Consider the following 13,896-nt stretch of genomic DNA (forward strand, 5'->3'; position numbering starts at 1 on the left):
CCTGAACAAAATACAATCTTTATTCATTATGTACATTACATACAATGCTTTTGTTTTAAAGTATTTTCTACACATTCATGTCTGCCACAGTGTAGTGTTCACATATCCCGATATCCTCACTCAGGAGACGAGAGAGGAGGAAAAGTGAGATGAGCGAAGAATTAAAAAAACAAAAACAAAAAGAGGGCTATAAAAAGAGTCCAAGCCAAAATGTTTTATAAAAGGTGCTCCCATTGTGTTTTTCCTCTTTTACATTTTTCACAACCCACATGTTTAACCTTCTTCCTGGCACAAAACCCAAAATTACTAAATGACTCTTGCAGCAGCTCTAATTACAATCAAGCCCAGGAAACACACAATCGGGGATTTAATTGGGAAAACGGAGGCTATGAATGGGTAAATAAATGTAACTCGCACACTATAAAACCAGCTTGACAATGGTAAATTAAGCTGACTTAAATGTGCTGTACTACACAGGAGTCTCTGAAAGAGAATGCTAGGAATGAAGAAATGGGCAGCTATGTAGAACAGGTTAAGGCAAGAACTCCTAAGATTACACTATTCATTTGTATTCATATGGTAAAGATGTGTTTCTTGATTAATCTGATTTTGTACAGATGTGCGCACACAGCTTTGTATGGGATAAACTGTACTTTGATGTGCACCTTTTATTAATATAATATACCTCCAATACGCACAAGGAGAGAATAAGCCAGTTATTAACATTTTTAAACTAATTATTAACACCAATAAAGCCAAAATGCTGTCCCAATATATTACGCTTTCAGGGGAAAAAACCTTCAAAATCAGGCCATTAGTAATACTTCAAATAGGAGATCTTATATATACACACATTTATACATGGCTATATTTACACACTACATTATACGGAAGACTACCTCCAAGTAACATTCCGGCGTGTTCAGTAGTGCCACCACAGGATTCCTAAAATCATCAGACATCGCAGTATCAAGTACCTTGATTCCCGAGACTCAGTGGACAAGTGCAAGCTTCAAAACACGCACACGCACACACACACGCACGCGCACACACACACGGTGATGGACCATAATGGAGCAATGACACTTTCTGGAAGGCTCCAGTGAGGCTGCAGGAGTTTGCTGTCACCAATCCAATAATGTTCGCAATTGTTACTGTTTTTTGTTGTTCTTTAGGTGAGAAATAAATTCACTGAATTACTTTCAGACTGAGATAAAGACACCCAATACTGCTACGGCACAAATGGGAAAAGAAAGGTCTTTCAGTACCAGTGAGGAGAGAATATCATCTGAAGCACGCCGATCAAATTATATCGTTAAAATGTGCTCAATACTCATTATTTCTGTGTAGCTAAGAAATAAAAAGCAGCAGGTTCAGAATGAGGCCATTATTTAAATCTATTTTTTTCAGAAAAATAAACAGCAAACAAGGACAGATTCACACAATTTCCATCCCGTAAGCTTAGAAATAAAGGTTGCAAACTTGCCATGTAATCACACTCCTCTTCATTTGGCAAAATGTTACCAAGCATAATCAAATGCATATCAAAGCCCACATTCAATAAACCAACTGCTTCCATCACCAAAGTGTGTGAGATGTAGAGGGGAAGATAACAGCCATGGCCATTATCTCTACTGTACCCTTTTCTATAGTGAGCATTAAATATTCATAAGCTGAAATAAAGATGAAAGCTGAGCTAGACCGGAAACCGAGTCCGACTGGAATAAAAGAGGAAAAACAAAGTGAGTCTTGGATTTGTGGATTTCACCTTCCTCCGACACCTTCTAAGAGGAAAGATAAATGTACACAAGTGCTGTAGACACTTCAGGGACTTTATGATTTCAGATTTGGGTGAATAAATTAAATATTATATTAAGCAGGTATGTTCCAGTTTTGTTATACCTTCCTGCTTGTGAAGAAGCCACATTCGGCCGGCATGGTGATTCTGAAGTGGATGTAGAAAAATAACTTCTGTTTTCAGTGGGACAAGTCTTAGAGGCATAAAGAGTGAAGGGATAGAGCTCAGTGGGTGTGGCTACAGGGTAATGAGGTCAACGAGGTTACCCTTGGGCGGGGTCATGTTGTCGGGGAAGAAGTTTACCAGTGTGTCAAAGAGCTGTGTGCGCTGGGCGTACGTCTGATCTACATCTGAAAAGCCTGAAATAATGACAGAGAGGTGATAATTTAAAAACAAAATAAAATTAAATTAAAAAAAAAAAAAAAAAAAAAAAAAACACAAGCAGCATTTGAATAGAATTTTCTCAATTTTATGCAAATTAGGTAAAGCAAAAATCCAAACATTTGGCCCCAGTAAGTTCTTCAGACCAATCATGACCAAGAATGACTTACCCAGTGGGATGAAATCTGAGCTGGACTTGAAGAGCGCTGAGGGCAGGAGCTGAAACTGTAGAGCACAATCATTTAACAATACTAATCAGTGTCTGGCATAAAGCATTTACACTCACAATCCATTTTCTTAAGAACACCTGTACACCTGCTCATTCATTTAACTGTCCAGTCAGCCAATCATGTAACAGCAGCACAACACTGACTGAAAAAAAGAAAAAGCAGTGTTTTCCAACTGCTTCAACTGCTGTATCCTGTTCTTGGCTGACAAGAGTGGAACTTGATGTGGTCTTCTGCTGTTGTAGCCCATCTGCCTCAAGGTTGTGCATTCTGAGATGCTTTTTGGCTCAACACAGTGGTTATGTGAGTTACTGTAGTCTTCCTGTCAGTGAGAACCTCTGACCTATCATTCTCCTCTGATCTTTTTCATTAACAAGGTGTCTCCACCTGCAGAACAGCCACTCATTGCATGTTTTTTTGTGTTTTTTACATCATTCTTTGTAAACTGTAGTGTGGTGCACGAAAATCCCAAATGATTTGCAGTTTGTGAAATACTCAATCTAACATATATGACACCAACAACCATGTCACAGAAATCACATTTTCCCCCATTCTGATGTTTTGATGTGAACATTAACTGATGCTCTTTACGTGTAGCTGCATTATTTCATGCATGGAACTGCAGCCACGCGATTGGCTGTTTGGATAATTGCATGAATGAGCAGGAACATAGTTTTTTTTTCCAATAAAGTGGAATAATTTTGATGCGTCAGTCCTTACCTCTTTAGTCTCATCAGGGTCAGAGTGGTCCACAGTCAGAGAGAGATCATTCTGCAAGTACTGCAGGGCACTCAGTGGTTCGGTCTGAGCCTTCTCCTCAAACCTGCACACAATACAAGCACTCAGGAATCCAAATTTCAGTAAGATTTAAATGATACTTACACTTGCCGTATTTAGCATATGTCCATATCCAGAGCGATACACAGGAGTGGTCTGCAGCCTCTACCGAAATATATTCTTACACTAGGCCCTGGTCTAAAAATACCATAAAGCTAAATCCCTGCTATAGAGAAACGTCAGCATGAGTTTCATTTTTTGTAGATTCAAGTGCTTAAGTGTTAAGTAAATAAGTAGGTCTTTAATCTTTGAAGTCCAGAGCCTTGATGTACATAAATGTATAGTGTATTAGCATATATTAGTGCATATTAGTGTAACCAGCTCAGTAAGTGATGCTACACCAGACAAGTCGAATTAACAAAATCATATCCAGGTTAAATTTTTACCTCTCTGGTAATTTAGTAACAGTAAATTATTTCTATTTAATAATAGTAAATTACAGTTATTAAACACTACTACTACTGAACCTGACATGGTGTGCAATAAAGAGTGCTCTTATCCTTAGAGAGTAATAACTAAAGCAAACCAGCAGAGGGAGCTAACTAAGCAGAAATGACTCTGAATCATGGAAAAGTACAGCTCTACTTCAATCTGATTTAGTGCCAAAAGTGAAAAGCACTGACTACAGCCCTAATTACAAAACAATGCAGAAAAAAGGCTGCTGACAAAAAAAACATATCCAAAAGAGATATTATAAACAGATAGTATAATACCAACAACAACTGTATACTAACTCAGTGTTAATGTAAAGTGACTGAAGAATGTATTTTTGCTTAAGTCTAATAATAAAATACCCATGACAGGTACAATGGTTTTGTCCTTCGCTCATTTGGCTTGCTTGTCAAATGGCTAACAGTTTCCTTCAGTATGTACCTGGAACATGCAAATAAATGCCCCAAGATACAGCTGCTGTATTGTAAGCTAGATCTCCTGTAAGTATTTATACCACAGCGCTGTTGAATTCTCAAATTTTGATGGTCAGAAGGGGATTAATTTTCTATAGCAGCAGTGCTGGCTGCAAGGCAACTCACAGAATTTTATTAACGCACTTCTTCTAATATGCTAGTGTTCTATAGTAACAACGCATGACAGGCACTTGCATGGCGGACACTCACATAATCTTAGACTAATAATATACTGTTTTTTTAAAGTGTTATTTAACAAAGATGTATATGAATAATGTATAAACATAATGTATAAAAATGTATAATTACATAATTGTTAATATGGTGATTATTTTTTATTTAACCTTTATGAAGGAGACTCCAGTGTTTTTAACAGTCAGACGTAAAGCTATAACACGTCAAAGTCTTATTCACTTCAAGGGAAGCTGAGGGGATGGCTTTGTAGCTGCTATAATGTAAGTGATAACAGGAACTAAGCTGTTTCCATAACTTTAAATGTAACTAAAAATGAATAGAAATAAAAAGCATGATGTGTCCTTCTTTAATAAATAGAAATTAGTACTGTTTGCAAATTGATGTGTTATAAGAGGAATAAACACTTTGGGAACAAACTGTTGTAGGAAAATAATCTTCGGCGTGATAACTAACTCATGTCGTTTCATGTCGAGCCACATCACGCCACCCCATCATTGATTACTTTCCCGTAAAAGCATGCACAGTCATGCTTAATTCCTTATTTGACTGAGCCAGTTAAACATTAATCTTTAAAAAACACTGCTTGTAATCATTAATGAATATTATTGATATATTGATGTATTTTGCAAGGTTTCTTTTATTATGGTTGTACAGCACAGTGGTCAGCTACTGTTGTTTTTATTGTGCTCTACAAATAAATAAATAAATTGATTGGTTGATGGATTGAATGTTATGCAAAATGAAAATGTCTGGTACATTAATGTGGAACTTCTCCAAGCAGACAAGAGACTACTTGTACTAAGGTACCTGTATTTGCGGATGAGATATTTGCAGTGTCTCAGTAAGTACTCTTTAGATGGGCGGCAGAGTTTCAGAGACCAAAAGTCATCCAGACGCATCTTAGGAGAGCTTGACTTGCCTGGGTTTCCCCCAAACAGGTAATGCACCTGCCACAAAAATGCAAATCAATGTAAATCAATGCAAAGCCAAGCAACAGTGTGTGTGAACTAATAATCAATATTGTATGGATGTTATGGACATCACCACCACATTTCAAAGTGTTACCTTGTGCAGCTCATCATACACGAGCTGGTGAGCGAACCGAGGGCACGGCTCTTCCTCCTGCAGTGTCTTGCTGGGGTTCTCCTTCACAGCCTGGTCATTCTTATACACGCACGACCTGTAGGGATTTAAACACACATTTATATCAACATATAACAGTGGCCCATGAGTTTACCCACATCATTGCATATTACTGCATATCTTGTCTACCGCTAGGTATGGTTTTTGCTGATGTGTCAGATTTCATTTAATCCACTGAAACATATCTAGTAAGGATGTGGGTGACGTTGAAGAAAAACTTCCACACTGTAGTTGTGTGAGCAGGCAAGCAATTTACTAAACACTATCTGTACTATCTGTTTGAATCACAGACCTTTTGTGACTAACTGACTAAAAATGATGTGGTCTTCAAGGACTGATGTCTTTCAGACCCCTGTTCTATATATACCGAAACTCAGCAAAAGAGGAACAAGACAAAACTAACTTGTCAGCTACCTGCTTTACCTCAGCCAGTGATACCCTCCTGTTCATTGAGCCTCTTTGCATCTATGCTCACAATCATTTATTGCTTTAAAAACCTCAGTCTCCGGTTAATCAGCCTGTACTCACCACAGTGCCATTAGTGTTCTAGTAAGCGATCAATTAATGTAACACAATGCCATGCTAATCAGTGTAGTATCACATTTGTGTGCTGCACAGGTTGATTATGATTTATTGGTGGAGATAGTGAGAGCGGTGGAGACCCCTCCATATAATTTCTTGACACTGCTGGTGATTACAGCCAATGTATGAGTCAGAATAAGTGAGGGCATTTGTTAAACTCGGGCTCGGGAACATCATGGTGAAGAGATGTGCTGGTGGATCAACGATGCACACTATGCCACCTGTTGATTCTCAGGAGCCCTCCCTCAGATGTATGCAGAAATGACGGCTTCATAGGTTAACATTTTCTGGCTCTTTTCCATGAAATGGCTCTGTAAATATTGCTGACATATCTTTTCAGAGCTGTCATTTTAAAGCAACACTTTTTGCTATTTAAAAACAAAACTTATTGGTTCCACTTTAAGGACAAAGGCTAGCTTCATTATGCACACAGACTGTAGCCACAAAAGCCATGACAGAAGCCGGACTAGCGTAACTGAAAGAAACACTACCAGATTGTTCTTTCATAATTAGACAGCAAAAAAAACTCAGCTAACAGAGAAAACCAAGGGGTTTCACTCTTACGAAATTAGTGATGAATTCACATACATGCAGACAAGAACACTGTGTGCTCTTTAATAGGAACTATGATTATGAACTTCCTCAAGAAGTTCATAATCTCTTTAGAATGTGCTCACTTGGTCAGAAGACACTCGTCTGTAAGCACAGAGTTTCTGTTACTGGGAAAGCAAACCCTTTGTAATTGTACACTAACTTTTTGGTTCAGCAGTTTCATTTCAGCATTTGTTTTTGTAAGACTCCATTTCATTGTAATATTTACTTTGGTAATGCTTCATAGAGAATTAATTGTGTGCAGGGCAGAGGTGGACAAATCAGTAGCTTGGGCGGCCGGGACAGATTTTGTGCCCAAAATAGTTTTGTATTCATAGTTCTAGACAAGTAGGTCAACAGCCATTTCTTTAAAGGGGGAGAGGGGGGGAAAAAAAAAGAAAAAAAAAAAAAAAAAAAAAAAAAAAAAAGCCCTCCTTATTGACTTTTGCAAAACAAAAGTTTTAATATGCTAGGTACATATGTTTAAACTTTGATGCTATAACTGTGGTATGCACAACTTTTTCCAAACCTCACTTGCTGCACACATTGACCAAGGAGAAATCTGGTTAATTGTAAATTTTTATTAGGTGGAATTATTAGTACGTATGGCTGAATCTTTTCAGAATCAGGAGCAGGCAGTATGATTACAACACTAACAAAACAGTGAAAAACAGTTCAACACAAAGCTGTCATACAACTCTCTTCAACAAATATAATATCATATATCCATTTGTTTCCCTTAACTAGCAAACAAGCATGTACAGTATTATATGTTAGCTACCACTTTTTTTTTGCTAGTCAGTTCACTTTCTGGGTAACTACAACATGGGACTGGGCAGCACACTGGAACTATTACTTGTCTGGTGGTAAATGAATTTATAATTTGTCCAACCCTGGACAAATAAGGAAAGAGCTACTTTGTAAGTGCACAAATGTATGTATGAGCATGGATGGTCTTGTTATCAAACAATTTTGACAACATCAGAAATAATTTTGAGTTTCCACTGAGCAGAGACAGAGAGGAAATTTTCCATGAGGTGTAAAATAAAAGAGTCAAAATGTGAGCGAGACAGAGAGAGACAACCTACCAGTTGTTGCGTGCAATGTCATAGATCCAGAAGGAGTTCCGGACATTCTCCTCTCGTTTATCTTTGTCTTTGCTAAGGCCTGACAGAACATGAATCTCGTTCAGTTCTGGGTCGATGGTGGCACGCTGGGTGAAGCCAGTCATTGGTACTGAAACACACAAAAGTTGTAGTGTATTCAGCAGTGCATCCAACTGTTACAATCCCTAGTGAATTCATAGGCATGTAGAGGAAAACAGAGTGCACTGCTGCTTGATGGACAGTGTTTTTCCCAGTATGCCACCAGGGAGATCACACATGAATGTACCACCTCTTTATTTGGATTCCCATTTCCTTACTACACTTGGCAGCAGCACACATTGTTTACACTGCAATTGAGGGGAAAGGAGTTAAAGCTATCAGCACAGGGAACTACATCTCCATAACAGCAGGGGGTGGGGGGGGGGACACACCACTAAACAGCAGGGGCCACACTCACAAAGAATATTATCTTACCACTAAGAGCTCATAGAAAATGGCTCTTTATAAACCAAATCCCAGTACGAGAATTTAAAAATAAAAAAAAAATTTTAAAAATGTGTTGCTGATTGATGTTATGTTTTAATAAATAATAAATTATTCATTTTGGCTATTTGCTGTGGTATAAGAGGAATAAAACACTGTTATTGGAAAATAATCAAATTCAAGGTGGTAATGGCAGGCTGCACCTTCACACCATTTCCCTTTAACAGCATGCCCAGTTATGTTTTATTCCTTACATGTGACATCATTGTGAACATTCCTGCTTCATGCAGCTGTGAATATATTAAATCCATATAGAATTATAAGCAAATGAGCTTTCAGAGAAATGTCACAGGGAAAAGCAAGGTCCAAGACTGAAAGCCTGATTAATTAGTTTGTCTACAAAGCAAGCTTATCTGACCCGCTGAAGCTTTAATGTGGGATCTACCAAACTGAGGTTACAACCTGTCACACATCACATGCTTGAGTACATGCGTCAATGCAGTGCTTTCACAGGAAATGGAACACACAGCCTGTAACAGCACACAAAACCATGCAGTGATACAAAAACTCTCCCTCAGTACACTGGATCAGATCACGGACAGGCCAAGATCCCGGTTCTGAACAACAACTGGCCTGGCGCAGAACTGGAAATACTTTTCATTACTTCAAGAGGAAGCAAGATAAACATTTGAGACTGATTATGTGCACAGTGTTTGGACTTGCTGCTTCCTTGCTGGCAAAAAACATTCCGTTCTTTCTGTCTGTGTTCTTGCTCCCCACCACCCCTCTCTTTCTGTTTCACTCTCTTCTAAACACACACACACACACACACACACACACACACACACACACACACACACACACACACACACACCAACAGCATCAGAGAAAGATCGCAGAGACCTTTTTATACATATTGCGTCAAGTCACCTATTGAAGTTTAAAACTGTTTACGAGGACAGGAAATGTGTCACTACCTGTGTCTGTGTTTCTTTCTTTGTCTCTTGGGCTTCACTTCTACAGAGATGACAACACATCTACATGCGTCATATTGGTGACATAAGAATTAATGAGGAAGCAAAGTTTTTAAAATAAATATACAAATAAAAAGCAGCAGCTGGCCACCACATCAGATCCCCTTTCAGCCTTACAGCTAATAAACCTGGTTTTGTTTGGAAATGCTTGGACTCGTAATTTTGTGTGTGACACCACATGCATATAAATGTGTGTGGTGTCAAGGTTGAGCAATAAAATTACCATCAGGTTTGTAAATTACCATAAACAGTGTGGGATTTGGTTGCTTCTCTAGAATGACAGTCAGTTTCTCAGAAATTGACGGAAGACATTTTTTTACCCACTGTACTAAAATAAATAAGACAGCCAGTAACTAGGGTGAGGACTGTGTTCCCAAATTACATCATGAAAACCAACTGCACCTGAATGGCAGAGGCTCCAAATAATCTAGACAGATAATAAACAGATTAAGTTTTCTGTAAGGAGACATTTATAACATTTGTAACATTTATAGAAGGAGTCTCCAGTGACAGTGCTTTCTATCAGTCAGTTTTCAAGACAGAGGACATTCTACGCGTTCATGTTTCTCGGTAATATGACAAGCTGCATTTTATTGTCTTATTAACTTCAAAAGAAAGTGTAGGAATGGCTATTTATAGCTACTGTAATTTAAGTGATGCCAGAAGTGAATTTGGTTCGTGGATTTCCACAACATTAAACGTAACTATACAAGGACAAAAACGTCTTTTTTTTTTTTTTTAGTAAAGTGGCAAATTGTTGAGTTATAAGAGAAATAAACCACTTCGGCAGATCCTGTAATATGAAATTAATTAACTTTGGGGTGATACTGGATCATCACAACACCCAGTCATTATTTTGCTATAACAACATGTTCCTTCATGTTTTATTCCTTTCTTAATGATTATTTTACTCAGCAGTAGAGTCATAGAGTATAACTTGATCTTCCTTTTGGCTGTTTTATTATTTTAAATAAAAAGGTGCTATTTTTGTTCATTTAGAAAATATAAACCACTTAGAAGGGATGGTATACATACTGCTTAGTAAGTGATGAGCTTAAATTCTTCCCATGTCTCCAAGTTACAGTACACAGTAGTGACATCATGCAAGCCTGACTCCTGTCCATTTCTGAGAATGAGGTCATTCTCATACCCGAGAGTCCTTCGTTCCCTTTTATGGAGGGCTTTCTGATAATGCCGCCCCCCAGGAGTCACCCTTTACATCTCTTGAAATTTTATGATAAGGAATGAAGTCACACCTGAAATTCAATCCGAGTGCATACAACGAGCACTGGGAGTTTTTGCAAAATGTCTCAGCACAAAGCCCTCAGAAACAAGTAAGACTCAACACTAGCGCTCCATATTAACATGGCAGTGAAGTAGTATATTCTTACCCATGCCAGAGTCTTTCTTGGTGCCGTCGGAGATGATCTCTACGTGGTCAGCATCCACGTCGTAACTAAAGAAATCATTCAGGTACGTCTTGGACCTCTGGCCTCCAAACACATACAGGCAGCGATTCCTCTGAGTAAAAGAAGCAAATAACCCAGTGTCATTATCAAGAGTATTATCTATCAACCTAACCAAAAACCATCTAAACAAAGCTGCAATCCAAGCAGCAACACTGAAATTACAGTACATATCTTCAAATACAAAAGAAAATCCTCCATACCACACAATAATACCACTTCATACCACTACACAGTCAAGCTACAAACCCCAAAACCAGTGCAGAATAACTATAATTATGGCTCCACAATAACTGCTGAAATGATGAAAAATATTTTGTTCAAAATTGAAAACATCATTATTTAGCACAAGTAGTTACAATTTAGGAGCAAGATGACTTTATAACGCTTATTTTAAATCCTGAACAGGATTTTCTTTCACATTTCCGTAAGTCTATATTTTCTCAAATACATGAATCTTTAAAATCAAAACAATAACTCACAATGAGTCTTCAATGCTAAAGATAAAACTCAAAATTAATAAATGTGACACGATAGTAAGCATTTAAATGTACTGTTAAACATACAAATGAGATTAAACAAAATAAATACATTTATTTTAGCATTACACAGTTAGTTAACTGTAACCAAGCTCAGCAATACTGCAGTCAATTATCTTTGCTTAACTGAGAAAAACAAAAATCAAAATTATAGGTACTATAAAAAACAATGGAATGTGCCGTTGTAGGAAAATAATCAATGGCAGGGTGGTGTGTTGAGTCACTCTTCCCACCCTGAAGTTGACTCCAATAACATGTCTCAAAATGTTTCATTCCTATTATACTACAGCACTTTGGCATCAAGTATATTTCTACATCAAAAGTTTCTGCTGTATAGTTGTTTAATGCTATGGAGCAAAAAGTTCCCATTATCACTTAAGTTACAGCAGCTATAAACAGTTTCTCTCTCGAAGTTAATAAGACAAAAAACCCAGCATGTTATGTTACAAAGCAAAGGACTCTGAAGACATTGCCACGAAGGAAAAAAATACTCTGACTGTTACAAAGCGTAGAAAATACAATCACCTGTGCAGTCCTATCTTTTATAATGATAAAATGTTAAAGTATCATTGACAGTCATTAACATGTTCACAAAAGCTTGATCTCTGTGACGCAGGGGAACTGACCGTGTGAAAGAGCATGCAGTGGCCGATGCGAGACTGCACATCCTCAGGGCCGGCGTTACACGAGTCGTCTCTCAGAAGGCTCCAGGTACCTGCTTGGCACTGATAGGCATACAGGCCACTGAACTGCGGCTCTGACGTGCGTCCATCATCAACACTACCATTACATGTCAGGATCCGACCACCAAACGTGTAGATCATGTGCTTCTCCGAGTCCATGCACATCTACATAAGAGAAAGTGCTCAATATGTTATTTATTTGTTTATAAGTTCGCTGCACTATTTACACTTAACACAGTGCTATACACGACACATAACATGGTGTTGTCTTATATAATGCACTATGGTCAGGTCTGAACATTCAGGTGATTACCTGGTGGTCGAACACAAGTTTAGGGCCTCCATCTGCAGAAGTGTCCTCGCTGAGCAGCGTCCACGTGTTAGCATCAATGTCGTACCGGTAGAAGTCACTCTTCAGAGACTTGCTGTTTCGGACAGAGGAGTCCAGATAGCGGCCCAGCGTGTAGATCTGCCTCCTCTGAGAGTCGATGCACATCTTATGGCAGGAGCGTGCACTGGGACCATTCTGACACACAAACACACCACAACTTCACTGCTTACTCTTACATTTCACCATCTGTATCAAAAGCACAATTATATTTGCATTACAGAATTACTAGTACCATGTACGGATTGCAAGACAACCATTTTTGTACATGGTTTTGTTCTGATGCAGATTTGGTTGCTAGAATGGCCTTACTTGTGTAAATAGGTGTGAATTTGCCTAATGTGAATTTACTCGCCATGTGTGACTATTTTGATCTTGCACTCAGCTGGGAACAAATGAGTATCAAAGCAGCACTTCAAGGAAGATTTAATATCTGAACTATGACTGTTCACAATAAATCGACTGAAGTTGATATTTCAGTCACTAAGTCTCTGTGTTAACGATGTTAACTGTCTTACACATCACTCACTGAGATTTAAAAACTATTACACCACAGCACTGTTCAATTCTTGAATCTGACTGGTCGGATGATGTTGATTATTTTTCAATAGCTCTATATTTTTCTCAGCTCTGGGCCATTCCAGCCATGCTCATTCAGCCACAAGAGCATTAGTGATGTCAGGGTATTAATGTCAGGTGAGGAGGCTTGTGGTGCAGTCGGCATTCAGGTTCATCCCAAAGGTGCTGAGTGGGGTTGAAGATAGGATTCTGTGCAGGACACTCGAGTTCTTCCACTCCAACTTTGACAAGCCATGTCTTTATGGAGCTCGCTTTGTGCATAGGGGCACTGTCATGCTGGAACAGGTTTGCGTCTCTTAGTTCTAGTGAAAGGAATCTGTAATGCTACAGCATACAAAGACATTCTAGACAATTGTGTGTTTATAACTTTGTAGCAACAGTTTGGGGTGTGATGGTCAGGTGTCCACAAACATTTGGCCATATAGTGTTTACTGGTGGTTCAAGGGACATCAGAAAGTGGACATTATGTTATATGTGACAATTGACGGAATTGATAGAAGTCTATGGATATTGGTGTGCTAATGTCAATATCGCAAGCAATCACTAAAGACCTTCCAGATGTCACATAACACACCCTTATAGCGTAAAATCCAGTCACTGATACTAGCTAATGATGCTGCTGCTGCTGCTACTACATTTTACTGTAGTAAAATGGTGTCTAGTGGAATGGGTTTAAGCACCACTATAGCGGAGATCCAGTTTCACTTTCCCCTGCTGCATGACAACCTCTGGGGGGAATCAAATTCTGATTCTCGCTAGATCAGCAGAGAAATTGTTCAGCAGTTGTTGCTGAGTCACCATCATAACTTCCTGTTTGTCTCACCTCTTTCTCTGTGTCTCTGGAGATACAGGCCCACTGATTCTCCTGCACACTATAGGCCCAGAAATCTGCCAAGTCCTGTGTGCCATCCCAACCTCCAAACAGATACACAGTCTCTGAGAGAGAGAGAGAGAGAGAG

General features: G+C 38.7%; 1 protein-coding gene across 1 annotated transcript in view; it reads right to left on the reverse strand.

Annotated features, from left to right (window-relative positions):
• Positions 1-2: 2 nt before the first annotated feature.
• The window catches only part of mkln1 (muskelin 1, intracellular mediator containing kelch motifs), a 31,363-nt gene continuing 17,469 nt past the window's right edge, over positions 3-13,896 (reverse strand). Inside the window, exons 9-18 of the mRNA XM_026922643.3 lie at positions 13,761-13,873; positions 12,284-12,496; positions 11,914-12,135; positions 10,674-10,803; positions 7,748-7,895; positions 5,409-5,523; positions 5,151-5,290; positions 3,127-3,229; positions 2,350-2,404; positions 3-2,157 (exon numbers count right to left, since the gene is read on the reverse strand). Coding sequence (XP_026778444.1) covers positions 2,036-2,157; positions 2,350-2,404; positions 3,127-3,229; positions 5,151-5,290; positions 5,409-5,523; positions 7,748-7,895; positions 10,674-10,803; positions 11,914-12,135; positions 12,284-12,496; positions 13,761-13,873 — 1,361 coding nt within the window. The 3' untranslated portion in view covers positions 3-2,035. The remainder of the gene's footprint in view (positions 2,158-2,349; positions 2,405-3,126; positions 3,230-5,150; positions 5,291-5,408; positions 5,524-7,747; positions 7,896-10,673; positions 10,804-11,913; positions 12,136-12,283; positions 12,497-13,760; positions 13,874-13,896) is intronic.

Source organism: Pangasianodon hypophthalmus, chromosome 18, assembly GCF_027358585.1.
Source record: "Pangasianodon hypophthalmus isolate fPanHyp1 chromosome 18, fPanHyp1.pri, whole genome shotgun sequence".
In the NCBI taxonomy this organism is placed as follows: Eukaryota; Metazoa; Chordata; class Actinopteri; order Siluriformes; family Pangasiidae; genus Pangasianodon; species Pangasianodon hypophthalmus.